The sequence below is a fragment of the Sardina pilchardus genome, chromosome 4, assembly GCF_963854185.1.
Source record: "Sardina pilchardus chromosome 4, fSarPil1.1, whole genome shotgun sequence".
NCBI lineage: Eukaryota > Metazoa > Chordata > Actinopteri > Clupeiformes > Clupeidae > Sardina > Sardina pilchardus.
The window spans coordinates 18,854,961-18,876,962 of record NC_084997.1 but is presented as its reverse complement, the minus strand read 5'-3'; the positions used below and the strand labels follow the sequence as shown (position 1 = coordinate 18,876,962).

The 22,002-nt window shown below is 40.8% G+C and overlaps 1 protein-coding gene across 1 annotated transcript; it reads left to right on the top strand.

Moving 5' to 3' along the window:
* The first annotated feature begins 285 nt into the window (after window positions 1-285).
* ndufa10 (NADH:ubiquinone oxidoreductase subunit A10) lies at window positions 286-6,289 on the top strand. The gene is made up of 10 exons (XM_062534429.1): window positions 286-444; window positions 1,809-1,977; window positions 2,183-2,398; window positions 2,538-2,624; window positions 3,405-3,526; window positions 3,904-3,971; window positions 4,094-4,148; window positions 4,243-4,328; window positions 4,743-4,851; window positions 6,006-6,289. The coding sequence occupies exons 1-10, from the start codon at window positions 370-372 to the stop codon at window positions 6,072-6,074; spliced, it is 1,056 nt and encodes a 351-aa protein (XP_062390413.1). The 5' UTR covers window positions 286-369; the 3' UTR covers window positions 6,075-6,289.
* Window positions 6,290-22,002: the final 15,713 nt, after the last annotated feature.

The window sequence follows — 22,002 nt, the reverse complement described above, 5'->3', positions numbered from 1 at the left end:
AAAAACGTATTTTTAAGGTATTTAAACATGTTTCATATTTGCATTTATTTTCATTTTATTTTTTCACATTAATCAGTATTTTATTTTGTGTGTGTGTGTGTGCGTGTGCGTGTGCGTGTGCGTGTGCGTGTGTGTGTGGAGTTAAACGAAATGTTTGCATGATATACTGTAGCCTACTAGGCCTACATGCAACAAAATCTTTAAAATAATCATCAAAATCAGAAACAGTTAATGGGGATGGAGGCTGTTGTAGGCTATTTCAGTCGGGCGCCAAGGACTCCCTGTGTCGTCATTTTCAAGCGACACAAATCTGGAAAGCCATCCTCAGTCTCCGACATTGGGGGTCAGGGAGATTTGTGAATTTTAGTAATGGCTTTACGGGTGATCCGCCTGTTTGTACCGTCAGGTACAGCTGCTCTCAAGGCAAGAGGACATATACAGAAGGTATATTTGTCATCTGATTTGGATTTATTACCGTCAGAGCTGTCTATCGACCTTAACATGGCAGCAAGGGCACCCAAACAACTGCTCATTAGTTAGCTTAGCTTGTTTGGGAACTAGCTAAATAATGAAGATTACATACGTTATTTACTATTTTTCTATCCTTCTATCCCCGAAATGAAGAGGCTTTCCTTAGTCCTTCGTTAATTGACATCTTCAATTGTTGCCGGAAATGCTTAAAAGTGCATAAATAACAACGATTTAGCCACGTTAGCGATGTGTCCTATAACGTTAACGTCACCTCAGATAACCTAACTTTAGTGGGACACTTGGGGCTTTTGGTTGACGACGTGTAGGCTACTTGACAACCGACTGGTTTTGTATGTTCTCATTTTCTCTTAGCAATTGTAATGTTATGCATACCGGTAAATGATATGGTCCGAAATGAGGCACATCCTAAAACGCTTAACGTGAAAAAGCTTAACGTAGCTTAATGTTCAAAAACAACCATCAATCATCACCAAACTTGTCATGAACATCACTTGTCATACACACTACGACCTCACAAAATATCAAAGCCGAAATCCCATTTTTGTAGGCACAGTCAACATTAAACTTTTTTCTCTACATAGGCACCCATTATAGAGAAAAGGCTTAACGTATATTACTGTCAGAAAACATATACCAATCGTCACCAAATTCAGCTCAGACATTGGCCTACTTTTTACCAACACAGACAGCTGTCAAAAAAATGAAAACCGTAGTCCTAGGTTCGAAGATGTCCACATTAAGCTATTCATTCATTGCGGTCTAGGCCAATATAGGAATTGGGCTTAACATAGCGTAATGTCGCCTGTGCCTACAAAAATGGGATTTCAGCTTTGATTTTCACAGAGGTGGGATCATGGTAGGTCTAGAGATGTCCAAGAGAAGTTTGATGCTGATTGCTCGCTGTTATCTGACATTAAGCTACGGTAAGCGTTTTCCTTCCCATAGACGCCTATGTAAACAAAAAAGCTTAACGCCGTCTACGTCCATAATATTGGGGTTTCAGTTTTGATATTTTGTGAGGTCGTAGTGTGTATGACAAGTGATGTTAATGACAAGTTTGGTGATGATTGATCGTTGTTTTTGAACATTAAGCTACGTTAAGCTTTTTCACATTAAGCATTTTTCACGTTAAGCGTTTTAGGATGTGCCCGAAATGATCACGACGTGCCCTTAGTTGTGATTTTTAGCGCAGCATATACAATACATCAAATTACTTACTGGATGTTAAAGGTGTTGTCAACTGTCAAGTGAATCTGTAAAACAGTTCCTGTCTATAGTATTACTGAGTTCAATGTGTCACTATTGAATTTTTTTAGGCAGGAGTCCACACAAGTACCGTAAACAACCTGGAATATGGCATGTTGGCTTACTTAATGGGTGAGAGGACACTCTCCAAGTTTACCAACAACAGCAAAATCATCACTGTCGATGGCAACTTGGCTTCAGGAAAAGGGGCCTTAGCGCAACAACTTGCGGAGAAGTTGGGTAAGGACACATAATTCAAATTTGTATTGAAATTGTTTAGTGACTTACATTTAGTCATCAATTGATTGAATAAATTAGCAGGTATACTTGCTAGTAGTACAGTAATAGGCCTACTCATTATATTAATAGATGTTATTTCATGCATTGATACTCATGGTATGTGATGGGATGTAGTAAACTTTGAGTCATTGTTTGTACCTTAAAGGCATGCTGTACATGCCTGAGGCTGACATTCACTATCTGGACCGAATGAACAAGGAGAAGGTTCCACTGGAGGCCAGATTCAATGGGAACTGTAGCCTGGAGAAGTTCTACAAGGACCCCAAGGCAAAAGATGGCAACTCCTATCGCCTCCAGTGCTGGATGTATCAGATGCGGGTGTTGCAGTACGCAGATGCAATGGAGCACCTGCTCAGCACAGGTAAATCCCAGAGATGTTGTAGTTTGTCCTCTTTGCTTAGTGCAGACAGTTCAACGTCGAAGATGAGTGGTATGTTGTACTTGTGAGATTACTTTGTGATTTTGCGTGTTTGTAGTCTCACTCACTTTTGTCATTGTAGGCCAAGGGGTCGTTTTGGAGCGCTCTCCTTTCAGTGACGTGGTGTTTGTGGAGGCCATGCGGAAACAGGGATACATCAGGAAACAGTGTAAGTACATGGCCTCTTGGTCTCCCCCATGTGCAGAGCTGGGCCGGGTTTCCCAAAACCATAGTTGCTAACCAAGTTAGCAACTTAGTTGGTTTCAATGCAGTTTCCCATTGCCAACCAACTAAGTTGCTAACAGGTTAGCAACTATGGTTTTGGGAAACGCACCCCTGAGTAGCTTCTGTAAAATGATCAAGTTAAAGCAACAACACTAAAGAGTTTTTCGTACATAAACGTAAAATAATGTTTCCAAAATCATTTCAGTGGTTCATCAGCTCGTAACAGGGTGAACGTGTCTTCTGCTTTCACTTCGCGGCCCTCTATCAGCTATAACCGCACTATGTAACTTTACGAGGTGGGGTAGTGTATCTGTAGTTCGATGAAATGAGACATCAGAAACTACAAATTTGACTTGCTTCGATGTCGCAATATATCATACTTTAATAAAATCATGCAACATATTCTACCTTGTCTGTTATTTGCTGGATAAACAAATAGCGTCTGTGCGACAGAGGAAAAGTGCTTTAGTGTTGCTTTAAGGCTTTATGAACATCAAGCGCAGGGTTTCCTTTAAATGGATCAAGACAAGACTAGATTAATATAATGTGTCTCCATTAAAAGAGAAATCTTTGAGATTACTCTTAAACAATGTAGAAGAAGCTGACTGTATGGTAATGGAATCAAATGGATAGCAATAACGCAGGGATAACCCAATAGTAACTGATCATCATCATGATGCTTTACAACCTGAATGAGGGTGACGGCCGGGTGTTTGTGTTCTAGGTGTGGATCACTACGATGAGATCAAGGAGATCAGCATCTGTGAGTTCTTGCAACCTCACTTGGTTATCTATGTGGACCTGCCTGCAGAGGAGGTGCAGAAGAAACTAAAGGCTTCTGGCCAGGTGTGTGAGTCCCCTGCTTTGCAATAATGTATGTGGTGTAGTAGGGTAGTTGGGTCCTTCAAGACAAGGCCTTCAATTATTATTTTTTATTTAAGCGCATGCAATGCACGTTCTAACTAAGATTCCAATTGAAATTGGTATAAAGCCGGCTCTCTCTGAAAATCACACATTCGCTATATAAATGTAATGTGGTGTTATTGTTGTAATTGCTGTTGACTGTGAATTTAATGTCAAAAATAACCTTTTTCTAATAAGTAATGCAAATTGATTTGGTGCATCAGAAGCGTCATTTTGGACTGCGCAATCACACAAGGAGTTGCGTACAATGCATGACCGTGAACATGCACTTACTCCCATTTGAATTTTGTCATTTGCAGGATGTGCCCTTGCCATACCTGAAGAGCATTGAGGAGGCATACAAAAAGACCTTTTTGCCTAGCATCAGGTAATATCCATCAGCTCTCTTTTGTAAATCACTGTGGTGCTGTATTGACATGCAATATGAGAGATTACTATACGGCCAGATGGTTCCGTGTTTTTGTTTCTAATGTTCCGTTTTGAATTCAGTGAGAAAGCAGAAGTTCTGGCCTATGACGCCACACAGGGCCTGGATATTGTGAAGGTAAGGGATTCCGTGTGCAGCTGGATGTTTTTGTGTAATATTGATTCAGATGCAACAGTGTGAATACTGTAAGTGCATATACTCTTGTCTTTAGGTTCTTGACGACATTGAGTATCTGAAGTTTGAGAAAGGGGATTGGGCTGAGCAGGACAATGTCAACTACCATCACATGAGACTTTTGTAAGTATTTCTCTGTGTCAACCCAGTGTTATCTGCCTCTATCTTAGATTTACTTTCTAATTTAATTAAACTTGTACGGAACTAAATTAATGTTGTCTTACATCATGCATCTGTGTGGGTATGTGCAGTGATTGTAGAGAGAGAACTTAATATGCATTTTTTCTGTAGCTGACCATGCCTAGTTGCGAAGATACTGTAAATATCTATACGAGACCTCTGAGTTGCAAGATACATGTGATACATTTAGAGTAGTTCCTATTGTGTAACTAGAAAAGCACTCAGAGAGTGCAGACCTCCGCCAAGCGAAAACACAACAGACAGACAAACAAGCAAACCCCGAGGAAAACATAATGTGGTGCATGATGTGGAGCAGGCCATTCTGAGCTGCCCTTTCTTTCCCGCTGACCACTGTAGGGTGCAGGACAAACAGATGGTGGCTAACCTGACTTGTATTGCTCGCTACCTGCCCGAGATCACGGTCAGCGCTCACAATGTGGATAGCACATACTACGCGTATCAATCGGTAAGTTTGACCTTCACCTTGAAGTGATGAGGTGGGTGAAGAGGACTCTTTCGTGTTTGTTCCAGTTTGTCTTGTACTGATGACTTTATTGTTTAATGAAAACTTTAAAGACTATGTTATATAGGGATTTTGATTTTGTTGTATGTCAAAAACATAATCAGTGCTGTGGTATAATTCACTGCCGTTAATGTTCTAAATTGTTTATAGAAAATGTCACAGTAAATTCTTCGGTGTTAATTCTTTGTTGTTTTTAATCAGGGTTTCGAAAGTCAGTTACTTAAATCAACTGAATATTTCTCAAATCCTGTCATTTTCGCTCTGGGCAAAAGATTCCTCTCAAAAGTGTTTCCTTCAGTACACATAGTTGCATGTCAATTTCCAATTTAATATCGGAAACCCCTTGTCCACAAAAGCCTCAGGGCTTTGGGCCCTCAGTAGACCGTGTACATGAGTCAGTGTGTGTGTCTGTGCTGGTAAGGCATTGTAGGTGAGCGCTTGTTTCACTTGAGTGATTTATGATCTTCTCTTTGTCAGTGGTTTTGCAGAGGGCCATTAGCTCTGTGATTGTTGTCTTAGACGTGTGCTAGTGGCGTCACAAAGGGTGCGGGCCTTTGTCAGGTTTCATCAGGCTCTTGAGTAGACTCTCTCCTCTGCCGCTCGAGTTTCACAGATAAAGTAAGGTTTTTGGTCGCCAGGGATCTCTGTGCGAACAGCGTAACTGAGCAAACTGGCCCTGTAATAATTGATGTCTGTAGGTTGCTTTTGGATGTTAGCATCAGCTCAAAAAACGAATGAATGAATAAACAGATAGCCTGGCCCATCCCAAGCCACAATAATTATTATGGGATGGTTAGTGAGGAGGAGGCAAAGCACAGACCATGACTCGTTTCGGCAGCTTGTTTATCAGCTGACATTTTAGGCTTACAGAGATTTTAGTTCAAGAGTTCACTCTGCTGAAGAACATAAAAAATGCATCTGGCTTGTCTAGCCATGTTGTGTGCTCATGACGAGAAGCCAGATAATATGATCCACTCCCATTTGTGTCACACCAACCAACCAACCAACCAACCAACCAGTGCTTGTTCTCTAACAAACATATGAAATGTTAATGATTTTCAACAACAAAAAAAATGCTCTTCCCCTCTGTTCCTCAGCTTCCTGGAAAGAGTTACGCAGAGGGCTACAACGCAGACATGGGAGACAAGAACATCCTGTTCAAGTGAGCAGCAGCAGAATAAACCAGCAGAAGAGGCCATTTTGTGAATCGCACAGTACCATCGGTGCAAGCAAGGCACTCGTGCTGGAATACCATGGTCAGACAAAGTCCGCACCACTTAAACACCTGTGTCTCAGATTCACTGGGCCAAGAAATGTGTTGAAGCGTCTTGTACATTATTATTTGTTGGAAAAGAATATATATTAAAAAAAATAGTCACCATCTTGGTATCTTATTTCTGTTCCGAGTGATCAATATCTGCTGCGCTGCTCACCCAAGAACCAGAGCAGTGTACTGTATCTGCAACTGCAGTACACTATAGTGAGGGGATGAGGCCGAGTGTGGTGAATTGTAGAGAGGATCCTGTAACTTGGGTTTGGTCATGGTTTTCATAAGATATTAGCGCTTGTGAAAGTGGTATTAAGTAGTGTATTACAATATCAGATGATAATATGCTATGCTGTGTCCAACAGACAGTATAATCATGGCATTGTAAGCCTAATTAGGTTTATTAATAGCATTAATATTAGAGGTTGTAGTAAAGCTACGGGGTTTTGATTCATACCATATACACCTATTTTTCAATCAGAAACATATGCTAATTATGTAATTTAAAACTTTTAAGAACTTGATCTCTTTGATCTCCTCTTCTGTTAGATGTTGCACTGACAACATGTTCTGAAGTTTCCCTTAAACTAAACTAAAGTCTCACCATGGGTTTTGGTGCTTTATGCAGCTGTATTTTCATTTCCTGACAAGTGTAGTGTGGCATTGATTTAAAGTCTATTGTGGCAAATAGGCTATGTGCTACAGATTTGCCTGTGATGTATTTTCGCTTCACCTAAATTGCATGTATACTGCCAACTTAAGATCAGTTATTTCACGTACAGTGTAGATATTTCAATTGCATCCACTAGATGGCATAGTAAACAATTCAAACGTATTCCCTCTTTGGCACATCAAGCCTTCATAAGTGAAAGAGCTTACGCAAGAGTGACGGAACAGTCGCCGTTTCGACAGAGCGAATCGCCCAGCGCACTGCACGCCGTGTCATCTGAATCTTTAAAAATGTTATTAATTCAGTCAGGTCGGATTTTAGCGTCCGCCCCCCTCTCACCCTCAGGCGCACCCCTTCCTCTAGGCTCCCTTGAGGTGTCAAGCTGATCAAGCCTCTTCCTGTACAAAGTGCAAACGCGCCTTTCAGGAGCAACCTTCAGAATGATTCGCTTGCATCCTTTTCTTGTCTGTTGCCCGTGTGTGACCTTCAGTGTGTTTGACAGCAGCACTTAAAGAGTTAGAGAAGGTTATAGACTGCAAAGTGCATTTGAGATGGAATTTTATTCATGTTTTTTTGGATGTGTTGTTAATTGGGCTAGAGAACTCCAATTGGGTTCTGAATCTTAGAATCTATCCAAAGGTGGATAAAACATTTTGAGTAGCCTATGGCCTAGGCTATCCATAGATGGGGGGGGGGTCCTTTTTCATTATTAATATGTTCCTCTCTTCGGTCTTTTAGCGACTAAACCAACAAAGCCTCAAAGTAACCGAGCACTTAAAACTCACTTTTGGAAATTACGCAGATCCCGCCCGCCTGAGTGTAACTCTGGCATTTGAAACCCGGTGATTATTGTTCCACACGCAATGATAGCCTATGTGCTCGGTGGTGTTGTGTTCTTCTCCGAGCCTGCCGCTGCCGGTAAGCAAGAGACGACGGCCTTCCAGAAATAGACTGCGTGCAACTGGTGATTAATTTCTGTATCTTTTGTGCGCCTCGTATTACCCTAATGAACATGCGATTGTCGGCATCGATACCCAAAATGGCTTCTGTGGTTGAAAACGGAAGATAATGGAAGGAACTCTCCAATTACAGTGATGTAGATGATAAAAGCAAAAAAACTTTGATTCTGAAGTGCTGTTTTGGATTCATTTGGCATGCCTGCCACCCGTTCATTGATTTCGATCATTTCATGGCAGTTGTAAAAATATTTTTGCATAATGGCCTTTATAGGCTGCAATGAAATTAATATTACCCGATAGTGTTAGAATTCATTAGACTATACACCCGCATAGGCAACTTGAGAGAAATACAATAGCCGAGCAAAGAATAGCCTATAGCCTTTAACGTGTAAAAAATAGCTATTGATTGCGGCTGTAGCTGATCATTCTCTGAACTCCACTCTTCCACTCTTTTGTGTTTGTGAAAAGGTGCATGTGTTATTATCATTGGCATATCGTAATAGGCCACACTGGGATGAGCAGTAGACTTGTGAAGAGCACCCACTTATAGTACAACAGAGGGCAGTAGTGTGCCATCAAAAACGAAATGATTTCTTCACTTAGACTCTAACTTCTAGATAAAATGAAGAGGGGTTTTATATCAGCGTAATTAATAAGATATGCAAATATTTAAAGTGATATCCTTGTTTTATTATGGGTACCAAAGTATTTGATTCTAATGTCATTCAGGGCAACTTTGATTAAGCAAAATGTTAGGCTAAGTAGGCCCACAGTAAAAGGTAAACCTGCCTAAGATGTTCAGAATGGAGAACACACTAACTTATAATGTTACCCTCCCCTATTATCAAAGTTGTGTTTTATATTATTTTAGCACAAAGTCTGTCTGATGTCTTTGGTATTAATAGTGAGCCACATTATCTCCAGACTTGGTGTGTTTACCGCTCATCTTTCGAGCAACATCTTTCTCAGCCACGTCATGTGCGTCTTCCTTCACAGGGACAGATGGTGGCCAGAGGGGGATACTAGCTGAGGGTTGATTTGATTTATGTCATTGCCATGTTTTCCACCAGTTAGAAAGTAGAAAAAAAGACAGTTAGGGATAGAGAGATACTGAAATGTAAGGTCCCAGCAGGTTAAGACACCACACGCACCACACGCACGTATGTAAACAGGATGATAAAATCAACATGACTAAAAAGAACAGTAAAGATAAAGATGCACATGAATGTACGGAATGATACTCTGATCCAGTATGAGGTGTGTGTCAAGGTGGTACAAATAAGTCCAACAGTGCAACAGTGCAAGGTTCTAAGTCTAGTGACCAGCAAATTACATATGGACAATAAAAAATGAAAGCATAGTAATATGACTGTAATAAATATATGGATGAATAAGAGAAAAGCAACATAGTAATATAAGTATTATAGCAGCAGTGCAAAGATAAGTTAGGTAAGGGTACAGTCATCAGTCATTAGTCAAATACAGTATGAAGTAAACATAACATAAGAGTTATTCATGGGTTTCATCAGGTCCTTTTCCACAGGTGTATAAAATCAAGCACCTTGATTATCAATGCAGACTGCATGGTGCTTGATTAATACACCTGTGCAAAGGGACCTGATGAAACCCATGAATAGCAGCAGTGCAAGGATATGTTTGTTGAAGGTATCAGCCATTGGACAAGTGTGAAGTTAGACCACAGTCCAGTTAAGGGGATGGAGGGAGGGGTTGTGCATGTGGGCTAATGTAGCCAGTAAAATCAGTAATGTCAACAGTACACAGTATTGTACAGAGATGGCATGGAAGTGTAGGTGTTAAAGCATTTAACACTGAGAAAAGTGTTAAATACATTTGAATGCAAAGTGTAGCCTTTTTTCTTCTTTCTTATCAGTTATCATTTTGGCCCATCTCTAAAAAAAAGAAACTGAGTGAAGTCTGCTCATGCACAATTCCACTAGTTAGACCCATATTGCAGTAGGTTTCATGCACATCCTGAAATATCTGCTAAATCTATTCTAACATGGAAGCAAACCTGAAAAAAAGGTAAATCTTGACAGTCAGGGTGTAAAATGCAAGCATCTACGTATCTCTGAAGACATAAGGAATGGCTTTAATGAGTCCATAGTTCATACAAGAAACCAGACAAAAAGTTGACTGACGGCTCCCTTCAAAAGCAGTGCTTTGAGTCTTTAGGCCTATTATATGCGAGTTTTTATTACGCACAGACTTCTTAGATAGACTTCAGATGACTATAACCTCTGCATCTCAATCAAGCTATTATGTGATCAGTGGCCTGGTACTGCGCAATATTCTTTGCCAGCTGAGTGCACATTGCATGTAAAACAGAAAATCACAGGGTATTGTGTATGTCTATAGTATCAATCAGTGAGCTACTTGAAGTGGCTTGTTTCATTAGTCATTTGAAATCACCTCTAGCAAGTTTGTAAAGTTGCCAGAATTTAGTCCGTTTTATCTAATTTAGATGGTCACAGATACATTTAGATAGATAGATACTTTATTGATCCCTAGGGAAAATTCAAGATGTATGATCGAAAAATCATGTGGTGGGATAGTTTTTTTCCCCTTTGCAAGTAGTTTTTTTTGTGTCATTATAGGCACACACTCTTACACAAATCCCAAAAGCTTCCATACAGCCTACCACAAAGTTAATGGATCTGATGGCAATGTCCAATCCCCCTTCCTGAAGGATTGCATTTGACAGTCTCGTGTAGCGCAGCAATTTTAATATCTTCCTCATTATATTTTAATTATTCCACCAAAGATGGAAAGGTGACATTGTCTTTGTTCAAAAATCCACCTGACCTAAAATTGGTGGCATTTCCTGTGTGAAGGATCCTTGTGTCCTTGTCGAGAAAAATGGAAAGTCCTGACACATAAACTGAATGAGGCCCTCAGGATACAATTTCACAGTCACAAGGACTGGAGGCGACTAAGTCTCATTTTGACAGCATCCCACTTTTCTCACTACTGTAATCAAATTTCACACCTCATTTTGAATTAATAATTGACATGCTGAGTTAAAATGAGATTTGCATGACTTTGATTGCTTTCAGGCCCAGGCAGTGTGACCACAGTTCTAAGTCTGTATATGTCCCTGAAAAGAAAGAAAACACTGTCTCAGCATTTGCCAATGATAGTGTTGATCAATAAGCTTGTGGTTTGTTTCAGTAGAAAAGTCATGAGACGGTGTAAGACACATATACTTTCTCCTTAACAAACAAAACAGTTTAAAATAAAAGAAGATAAAAAATAAAACATACACGTCTATTGTATGGTACGTGTGTACCGGTGCAATTGATTTTTATATTTGAGTATATGATTATTTTTAACCAACACATTCTCATGTCTTTACTAAAGCATGCATGCGCGTGCACACGCACGCACGCACGCACGCACGCACCCACCCACGCACGCACACACACACACACACACACACACACACACACACACACACACACACACACACACACACACACAGATCCCTTAAGGCTCACCTGACAGTCTTTAAGTGCTGTTACTTGTACATGTCCCGAACCCATTACTGATAGCTTCATTGAGCCATTCAGTCATCATTTCCTGTGTAAGATACATGCATGTTACGACACATCCACATGGTGCTTTTAAAGCTTCACCATGTCTACATAAAAGGCTACAATAAAAGCTAGCGTGGCCCAATGAAAATGGTGGGGATTCATTGTGGGGTTCCATGACCAGAGCAGTGGGTCTAATAAGTAGTGAGAGGAAACAGCCGCTGATTAAGTTACATTTAATTTATTTTAATGATTTGTTGCATCCTGCATTTATGTGACTGGATTTCATTTGTTCATGTTTAACTGAAAAGAGTATAGCATATGACATTATGCAAACACAACCAGATATATTATTTGTCAATGGAATTATTTTTTTGTTTTCTTTGTTGTTGTCAAGACACACTCCCAGACACATGCAGTAGATTTCCTGAAATAATGAAACCTGTAGAGACAGCTACCCAAAGGAAAATGTATCGTCTCAAATGTCTTTTCTTTATCTCATAAGTAGGCCTGAACCTGCTCTTATTGACATGTCCTCTGTTTCTCCTAAACCCACCTTCGGAGAAATTAGAAGAAGGAAGAATAGATCGAGACTTAAATTAACTCGCTTTTGACAAGAGGAGGACTATTTCTCAGCTGTAACTAAAGAGAGAGAAGGAGGAGGTGAAGGAAGAGAGAGAAGGAGGAAGTGAAAGTAGAGAGAGAAGGAGGTGGTGAAGGTAGAGAGAGCAAAGGGAGGTGAAAGTAGAGAGAGAAGGAGGAGGTGAAGGTAGAGAGAGCAAAGGGAGGTGAAAGTAGAGAGAGAAGGACACAGTTTATAAGGACCCCTCTTTCTCTTTGTTATAATAAACTGGACACAAACAACATGTAATGATCTTGTTTATCGGTCTTTCACAACAGCCACAGAAAACTGCACTGGTGTGGGTGCTGGTGCCTGGAGGTATGACTGGATTCTGTTATGGGAATGGGCAGATGTGTGGAGAGCTTCCCCAGAAAGCAGTAGAGGAGCAGGGTGACCTCAACACATCTGCACCCTGAAGGTAAGATTAAAAAGTCATTAAGGAGTATTGAAAAAGTGATATGTGTATGGGATGTGGACTGAAAACCATCTAACCTAAAGATTCAGGTTTTTTTTGTTTTCCTGGAAGTCTTGTACAGTCAATAATAAAATGCTTCCTGGAAGAGCAGGTGCATTATAGGGCTGCAGAGAGCTTTGACATTTGAAGATTACATTATCGACTACTTAGCAGTTCGCCACCTCCCAGACGCCTCTCAGGTGTGCTGAGAAGTACACAATAATAACGACACGAGACTACCTTTTTGCGATTGTTCTCTCCTACAAGTGTGAGGTGTGTGGCCACGAGGTGTGGAAGCCAATCAGAGCTGTGAACAAAGACGCAAAAATGTCAGTGTGAAAAATGACAGAAGGGAGCCACCCTTTGCTTCCTCCCCTCACACTACAGCTGCGGCGGCGCTTACGTAAAAGCGCTAACTTTTGTTCATTTCATCACGTTTGACATTTAAGATGCCGGTGGTACAACTGTGGCTCTCGGCACTATTGGCTAGGCTAGAAGTGAGCACCCTCCAGCCATAATAAGCCCAGTAAACGCCAAGCCTGATAGAGAAAGAACCCCCCCCCCCTCACCGCTGTATATGCATTCCTTCTTTCCGAATTCACAAAGGCTTGTTTCTCCAAATATGTCAGTACTGTAAGCTTTAAATAGAAGTTTTAATCATATTTCCATATGTTAAACACATTGAGGATAAAAATGAGGCAGGAAATGACTTTGGGGAATCTCTGGAAATCCAGTTAATTTGCTCCCTGGCCAGAATTAGGCCCGCAGCGCTCATAAATTACCATTTCATTAGGATTCAGAAGCCAAACAGACTTAAATATTCATGTATTCCCCATCTCTGATTAGATTTTAATTACATGACTTTGTCTTAAACAAATGGGGGGCGTCAGCATAAAGGAGCTATTTGTTTTGGCTGATAATGAGCACACCTGAAAGGTAGAGAGAGTGGCAGAGAGAAAAGGAGAGGAGAGGAGCATTCAGAGGCAGAGACAAAAAGGCCCCTAAGGCCTTTCTCCATGTGTGTATGAAAACCGGAGAGAGCGAGGGAGAGAGAGAGAAGCAGACAGAGATAGGCAGAAAGGGAGGCAAAGAGAGAGAGAGAAAGAGAGAGAGATAGAGAGAGAGAGATGGGGAGGAGTGAGATCAAACTACAGACGTTTTATAACCCCAAGTCCCAAAGACATCTCTCTGCACAGTCAGAAAATGGCGAGACCCCGACTCTCAAGAAGGACTTTCTACTTCAAAGTCACCCCCCCTCCTCCATGTTCTGCCCCTCTTGTTAAAAATTTCATGACATTGAACATTTTTTTAATATGGTAAGGGAAATGACTCAATCAGAGTTGCTGCATAATGAGTCTTTCAGCCATTCACTACAGTTGGGATGTGACAGTCAGGCACTGGAAAGAGATTGGTCTGTCATTACATAGAAAAGATATTCAAGAGTTCTTACCGTAGATTGTAATAATATGGTGAATTGTCATAAATATAATAGGCCTTCAATGTGGGGAATATAATATAATAGAGAACATTATCTCTTAGCGTCTTGCTAGATGTCTTCTTGGCCAATGTAAATATGTTATTTTTTGAGTGATGAAGAAACAGATGTATTACTAGATAAAATCATATCAATCAGGAAATAATTTAAAGCTCAATCCTAATGCATTCCATATGCTTAGGTTTCTTTTTCTTGAGTTGTTTTGCTCTGAACAATGTCAATAATCTTTTTCTGTGACAAAGAGGGTAAATAGTACATAGATGTATTTCTTCTCACCCTTTTTCATTGCCATTAATGCCAGTAAAAAGTAGACAATTAAGATCAACAGAGAAATCAGTGCAAAGCAGTATAATAATTATGGAAAGCAACAGTGCACTTTCAAAAGTTCAACGTTCAATCAGCAGGAATAATTATTGCTTTTTGAGCAATTCTCGAGAAATAAATCAGCATAATGCGTTCATTTCAAATGTCTTTGACAGTGTAGAGGCAGTGCATGTTCTGTCCACTGGCCTGTAATCCAGTGGGGCGAAACGCATGGGAAAAGTGTGTGTTCATGAGATGGTTTTGCCAACCATCAAATGGTTACTGCTGAAGACAGCCTCGGTTAATGGCAGACGGGATTAAGTAAATGACATAAATTCCCACTAATTCAACTTTCAGACATCCCCATTCATGCGCTCTAATCTTGTCATAAGAGAGCAAATTTATCACACACGTATAATTGGAAAATGCCTCCTCACAGATGTCTGTTTCCCTCTCTTCTCTGCCTTCTGCCTGTGCATTCACTGGCATGACATATCTTGGAAACAACCTAATGTTCTACCACACAAAAAATGTAAATGGGAAAAATTACATTTCATAAGAATTATCTACATTCATCCTAAATCACAGAGTAGCACCCTGTCAGAGCTCTTAATCCTTAATCAGAACTCTGTTCCTGAGTTCCGACAGGGCATAAGCACATTCATTTTAACGCTATTCAACACAATTTTACAAGAAAAATTCTAGAAGTTTCCAGAAGTGTTCCTGTCCTTAAATGAATTTGTAAAGGGGATCAGAAGATGGGGTCAGGGAAAGATCTTACGGTTCACTTGCACGACGGCTTTATCTACAGTAGTAGCCTTTATAAAAGCTCTTTTTGAACTTGAGTGGTAGTCAGCCTCACAAAGCAGTTGCTCTCTGTGCTCTCCTAATTGATTAAACTAAGCAGCATTAACACTCAGCAGTAATTGTTTCTTTCCTTAAAGTTTTACTGCACGCATTTCCGAATAGGGTGTGAACAAGAGCCTAATTTGTCTAGCGTACATCCTTTTTTTTTTATCAGGATGTCTGTGAGGGTCAAGCCTAAAGACAACTTCAGGCCAAGACTCAGTTGCTTTTTTCGCTGATGCAAACTCACTTGGGTCCAGGTCTACATGCTAACTCCCTATTCCGGGACACCCAGTCAGCCTTTTTTTTTTCATGAACTCATTAAGTCTGCTCACAAGAGGGGAGATTGGTCCGGTTTTATTGCCAGCGAGCTGACCAGGGCTTCACCACGAATATGCGACCCACGGCACGCTTTCAAAACAATTTCGGAAAAAAATACTGATGAGCGCATCCTGGGAGCGTTATTGCACACTCGGCCAGCTTATCTTTATATTTTTCAGAGATAGGGAATAGACCGTGTTTGAAGTGCACTACAGAGGTGGGAGAAAGCGAAGAGCACTTATTGTGTCTTGGGGACGAAAAGTGAGAGGAGAAGAAAAAAAAAAAGGAAAAAAAAACTAACAGTCAGGTTGCTGATGCAAGTTGAAATCATACATCCGCACCACTCGACACACGCGGGCCTGAAACTGATGCTGATGCTTGGCCTTCAATGTAGAAGAATCGCACCCGATAAGTGGAGATTAACAAGCTCTTTCTTCTGGTAATTGTGCCTATAGGGGATTCTTGGGCTCGGCATAATTGCCTTCCTAAACACACTGATTAGGACAGAAGCAGTCGCTGAGTCAGCAGAGAAAAAGAGAGAGAGAGTGAGAGAGAGAGAGAGAGAGAGAGAGAGAAAGAGAGAGAGAATTGGAGCATATTAGTTTACATTCAGAAGTATAGTTTCATTCTTTCTTCAGGGGCCTTTCCAGGGAGTCACATGGGTGACCCACCCCGCACCTTCTGAAGGTCTGCATTTCTACCTTAACTCTTGTTGATGGACAACGTCTCTTTAGCCTATATAGTTATAGTTTTTGGGTAAAGATAGACAATGTCTACATAAAATCATGTCATGACATGAATGTATGCTTGTTTTTGAATAGACACATTGCATATTAATCATAAATAAAGTATATTTATATGCACCTAGCATAGCCACCATGGCTATCATTTTTACATCTACCATTAGGGAACTGCTACTATACTATGCATACCAGCTTGTTTCAGTCTTGCACTGCTGAATGCAAAATAATAAGCCATAAACCTGCACAACATTTGCAGCCTGATACCCTCGCTCAAACGGTTCTCCTTTGAATCTAGATATTAGGCTACCTAACCTATGCTCAGCAAGTGGTTCCCACTTTTTTGAGTGTTTACTTTGTGTGCTGGTGTGTCAGTGTAGCTGTGTACTCCAGTTGGGTGTAAACAAACTCCATGGAGGGATGTCTCAGTAAATAAATGTAATATTGGCACTGTGTTGTTCACTTGGATTATGTAAATGTTGTTGAGAAATCTTTAGCCTTCTCTGCTTCAGCTCCAGATCATAGTCAGGTCATTGCTTCAGGATCAAAGTTTTATCAGACAGGAACTTCATGGCAACTGTACGTGGTGAGCAGACCAAAGAGTTGCAGCTTCGGCAGCTTTTATGCGATGACCATCAGTTCAAACTATGAGTCCCTGTTCTAGCTTCTATTCATCTGCATGTTCTCCCCCTCACTACCAATCACTCTGCACAGTGGTCTGCTATTAAAGTAGCACAGGAGATGTACTGTATATGTTTTTCAGAAAGTTGCTAGTTCAGTTCTCGCCTATAGAGGTCCGCTCCGACAATGGCAGAGATGTTGTTCGTCATGAGGTGATGTGCCATCAAAATGATTTTGGAAACGTTAAAATCCCCCCAAAAAACAACAATTTTCCACTTTCAGAGTGCCACATCACTGTAATAGAATAACAAGCAGCTATATTTTTTGATTCATCGCATTGAATCAGTGAAGTAGGCTACACAATGAATTCTATTACATTTTTGATTAGTCATAGGTAAATTTATGTGGCCTTACAGGCAAAGTAAAAGTATCCTCAATAACCCAATAACATTTCTGTCAACAAATAGCTACAAACCTTTTGTGTAGTATCCCAGTTGCCATTTTCACAGCATCAGTGTTCCAACTGCCCCCATCTCACATGTAGGCCTACAGTTGAGCCCTACAGCCGCAGTAATAAATGGTAATATCCTCACACTAGCCAGTTCATTGTGACAGTGCTCTCGTAATTGGATAACTCGCCCAGCTCATCAATATTATGCTGTAAGCTGAATACGGAAAGAAGCACTAGTCTTGTTGGAGCGTTTTCCTGTTCGAAGCATATGGTGCTTCAGTTACATCCTGCCTCTCTCAAATGGTGCCAATAAACATTTTGTCTCATTTCTTTTTACTTTTTTTTAAACAATCTGTTCTGTTCCACCACTTAGGGTGGATATAGTCGAGTCGTTCAGAGTAATTTCCAATTCAATATGTTTCTGCTTTGGATACTGAACATTTTGCCGGATAAGCAGTTCTGGAAGCATTGTCTCACAAAATGGCTTTGGCTCTTTTCATGAATGGACTCAATGCTCAATGACGTGTCACCAACAAGGCAAAGGGGTTTAATTCTCCCGGCTGCGGACTCAACTGCCTTGCGAAGATGAATGTCAGCGCGCTCGTTGTCGCTGCCAAGTGTGTGTCTGCCTCGAAACTGTACAAACCCTGCCGGATAGCTTGCAGTTTTTTTTCCCTTCTTTTTTTCAAATTCACCAACATGTCCTTAGTAGAATGGAGGAGTCTGTTGATATCACACATTCAACACTGTGTGACAGTGGGAGGCGACACTGCTCAAGTGTAAACTTTTAACTTCCGAGGTGCTGCAATAAACACCAAGCAACACTTTTTGCTTTACAAATCCTTCCTCTTGCGGCCACTGCTCTCCAACAGTAGAGGCTAGAGAGGACAGGCTCACCTTGACCAGAGCTCCAGAACGCGGAAAGCCCTTGCTTTTTTCCCCAGTGGTGTTGCAGAGGGCAGTCAGGGGTCATAGCTGTCCCTGTGACGGACATTCGGAGGGGCTAAATATAGCCTCCGTAAGCAGCGGCGTACGTGACCTCTCCTCCTGTGAGGACAGATGTCACTGAGTCAACAAGGGGGGCAGAGCGCCCACGCACCCACACACACCCGCACACCCACACCCACACCAACACCAACACCAACACCAACACTACATCCCTGGCCGCCTTTCCAGAGGTAAACAACGAGCAAGCAAACAAGCAAACAAGCCAAAACAGTCTGGCAAACTGAAAGTATATTTGAAATGAATGCAATATTGTAGAGATATAGAAAGAGAGAGAGAGATAGAAAGAGAGAGCGAATTACTCACTAAAACAATTATCTCCTGAATTCTGTTTCTTGGATAATGATTTGCAACATATTTAAAACAATGGAAATCTCTCCAGACTGAAGTGATCATTACGTGTGTTTTTTTCCCTTTGTTTTCAATAAGTGCTGTTGCTGTCTACTCCGTAATTTGCCGTTTATTTATGCCTTTCCAACTCCTCTAATGATCGGTGGCTGCCATCGGTGCTTCTGGAGAATAATAATGCAGCCATTTCTCTGATCTTCTGCAAACACACTTGAATGAGTCAGGCAAACTCCTGCGTAACTAGTAAGCTGGTTTGGGAATAGACGACAGGAAACAAAGACATTTTCTTCAGCTTCTCTTCAGCTTTACTCCCTCATCAGTTCCTCTTTGGTGTCCTCATCAGTTCCTCTTTGGCTGAGCTAAATGAAAGGGAGCAAAAGGACGGCCATGTCGATTAGGAAGAGTAGAATTTTATTTTAACATTCAGATCTTCAAAGTCAATAAGGGTGGCATTGAACTGCAATTAGAAATGTAGACATTGCAAAATGGAAAGAATACCGTCAGACGCTTGGAGCATTGAGGAAAGAAACAATCTGTGTGAAACTCTCCCATTTATGAGCGATTGAGAGAGCTGGATAAGTTGGCCAGCCAGTATAAGAGCAAAAGGTTATCAAAACGGTGTCAGTGGCAAAGACCCAACTTTGAAGCCCAAATTATACCGATAATGAGGCTGCTCTTTCAACATCTCCAGACTAATAAATGGTGCCACTAATTAAATTCAAGCTGAATCTGACTGCTAAAAACCACAGAAGAGTAGAGGTTACATGATTGCAATACTATAAAAATAAGTCGTCCCCATTCATTCTGCCACAGGACTTATGTGGACATAGAACTGTGCATCGGAGGAAACAGAGGTTATTTTATGTGTCACTTGTAAAGGGAAATTGGCTCATTTTAAGTGAGAATAAGTGAATGAATTACAGATTTAATGTAGCAAAATTATGAACCCTAACCCATAAAAAAGCACACACAATATGACGGTTTATTCAGGAAGGACTTGAGTTATCTTTTAATGGTAGTGTCTGATTAAGAAAACAGGCCCATTAGTAGAAAAACTCATTAACGCTCGTGAAGAAATTCTCAACTTAGCTTTCCCGCTCCCTCCCATAATTTCCCTGCCCTTTTTCCACAAGCAATGCACAGCACCACCCAAAATGACCCGATATCTCGCACGCTCGGCTCCACTCTGCCTTGCCATTAGGGCAAACGCGCTCGAACAGAGACAAGAAAGGCCTCAAACATTCGCTATTGAGTCGCGACTTTGATATGACAATACGCGGCACACACGTCAGTCCGTGGTGACGCCGAGCGCGGCGACTCAAACGGAGCTCGGGGCCTTCAGCGCACAAAGGGAACATTTAAACAGCTTCCCCTCCCTCCACTCATCTCCCGGCACAAGAGGGGAGCTTTCGTAGGCTTGTGAGAAGCTAAAATAAACTTCAAGACGGCGATTTGTCTCTTGTCGCGTGTGTGCGTGTGGCGGTATTTTGAGAAGGACGGGGGAATGTTCGATACGGAGGGAGAAGAAAGAAGTTTAGCTGACTGATCTTTGTACTTGCAGCACAATTGTGTGGTATCACAGCATTGCCTCTTGGCTTGCAAATACACATTAATAAATGGTGTGTCCATACAAACACAGTTATAGGCTTTAATAGCATGAAGTCAGTGTTCCTCATAATAATCTAGTTGTTACACAACCTATAAGTAGCCTCACACCTGTTGACGCAGAATAATCCCTGTTGTTTACAAAAGATTTCTGAATGTAAGAACAACTGTTCAGATGTGTGTTAAAAGTGTTGCACACTAAAGCAGCCATGTATGAAGAGTTAGCAACAATAACAACAACACATTGCATTTCCACAGCACTGTTCAATGCACTTAAGGTATTCATTGTGAGAGTTAATGACATATGAATAATGTGATAGCTAAGGCCTAGTATGATTCATATACAGTATTCATATGATATTATACAAGAATATCAGGCTGTTACAATGGACTGAAATATTGACAAGTGTTTCACTAAATGCCAGTTTCACACCAAAGAGCTAAACTACTTGTACAATATTTTCCTTTTATAAAGACCTTATGTGGACAATTAAGAACACTGAAGCCTTATTAAATGTTGAACATTCTTGTTAAGTCTTATAGATAAGTAATAAACATCATGAAGGTTTTTTTTGTTTACCTGCCTTAGAGTAACATTTTAACTGAAGGAATTTCAGATGTGAGACACCATTTGGCTGCTGTTTATGCTGGTCAGTGTTGACCTGCTAGTTTTGCCCACTTGGCATCCTCTGTGTAAATATGCCAAATTAGAGCAATAGCCTGTTTAGACAGATACTGTGCAGTATATAAAACCAAGATGGATTGCATGAAGAAGCGCTCTCTGTCAGGATGAAGGGAAATGTGTCTGAAGCAAAACTTAATACATTAACCCACAGTCAAGCACAAGGCACAGCACAGCTAATTCAATCACTACGTAGCTGCACATCTGCCCAGAATATTCAGCCTCATAAATAACAAAACGTGAATACATTACACACTGTACTTATCACAGTTATTGGCATTGTGTTGTGCAGGAGGTAGACTTGGATGGTGCTTTGCATTGCTGCACATGCTTTTGTGAAATCTCTCACATAATACTTCGATGTGACGTTGCATATGGTCTGATGAGGGGCGTGTGGCTTTTTTGACTTGCCCAGCAATGAACTGGTGAAACAGAGCTAGAGAGTCCAATTTCAAGACTTGAGTGTGCTTCCTCATTTCGCTTGCAATCTTTTGTAATAGGTCTATAGCACCACAAACAAAGATTGGGAAAGAGCATTCTTTAAAACAAACAACGTTATAAAAATAATGTGCTTTTTTTTGTTTTGTTTTGTTCACTTTCTGTTGCCGTCATCATTAAAACTTTCCTTGTCATGCTTTACTCGTCTCTCCCAAAGTGACTGAGAATGAGTAGGTCTCTATAGCAATGGCAAGAGGACGTAATTGCCTGTTTCTGAAACAGCAGGGTCAAAAAGATGCACAGGCCAATATTCTCACAGTGAGATTGCAATTGCAACAAGTATACAACCCCCTTGTATGGCGTTTAATGACGACAGACTTCATTTTGCCATCTAAACCTCTGGTCATGTTATGACCTCTTCCTTCAGATGTTTTTAATCAAGTGGCTGCGTTTTCATAGTGGATTGGATGTGTTGATTGATATACTGTAGGAAGATATACTGAGGTCTGAGAACTCAACGCTCAATTTGCTTTGTAAAATATCAAAGTTGGAATGGAATCCTATTGCCTCTCTCTTTGATGTGACAGAATTGTTTTGTAATTACACACAATGCTCAAACTAGAATGCACGCTGAATGTTATATTTGGTAATTCATTTAAAATCGAACAGTTCTGGCTTGTAGAAATACTGTATGTTCAAAGACTTTTGTTGATATC

What these genes read in the sequence shown, in the direction of transcription:
- ndufa10 (XM_062534429.1), top strand. Translation starts at nt 370, where the DNA reads ATGGCTTTACGGGTGATCCGCCTGTTTGTACCGTCAGGTACAGCTGCT. An exon ending in AACTAAAGGCTTCTGGCCAG is followed by an intron (nt 3,527 to 3,903) that starts GTGTGTGAGTCC and finishes TGTCATTTGCAG; the next exon opens with GATGTGCCCTTGCCATACCT. An exon ending in TACCATCACATGAGACTTTT is followed by an intron (nt 4,329 to 4,742) that starts GTAAGTATTTCT and finishes TGACCACTGTAG; the next exon opens with GGTGCAGGACAAACAGATGG.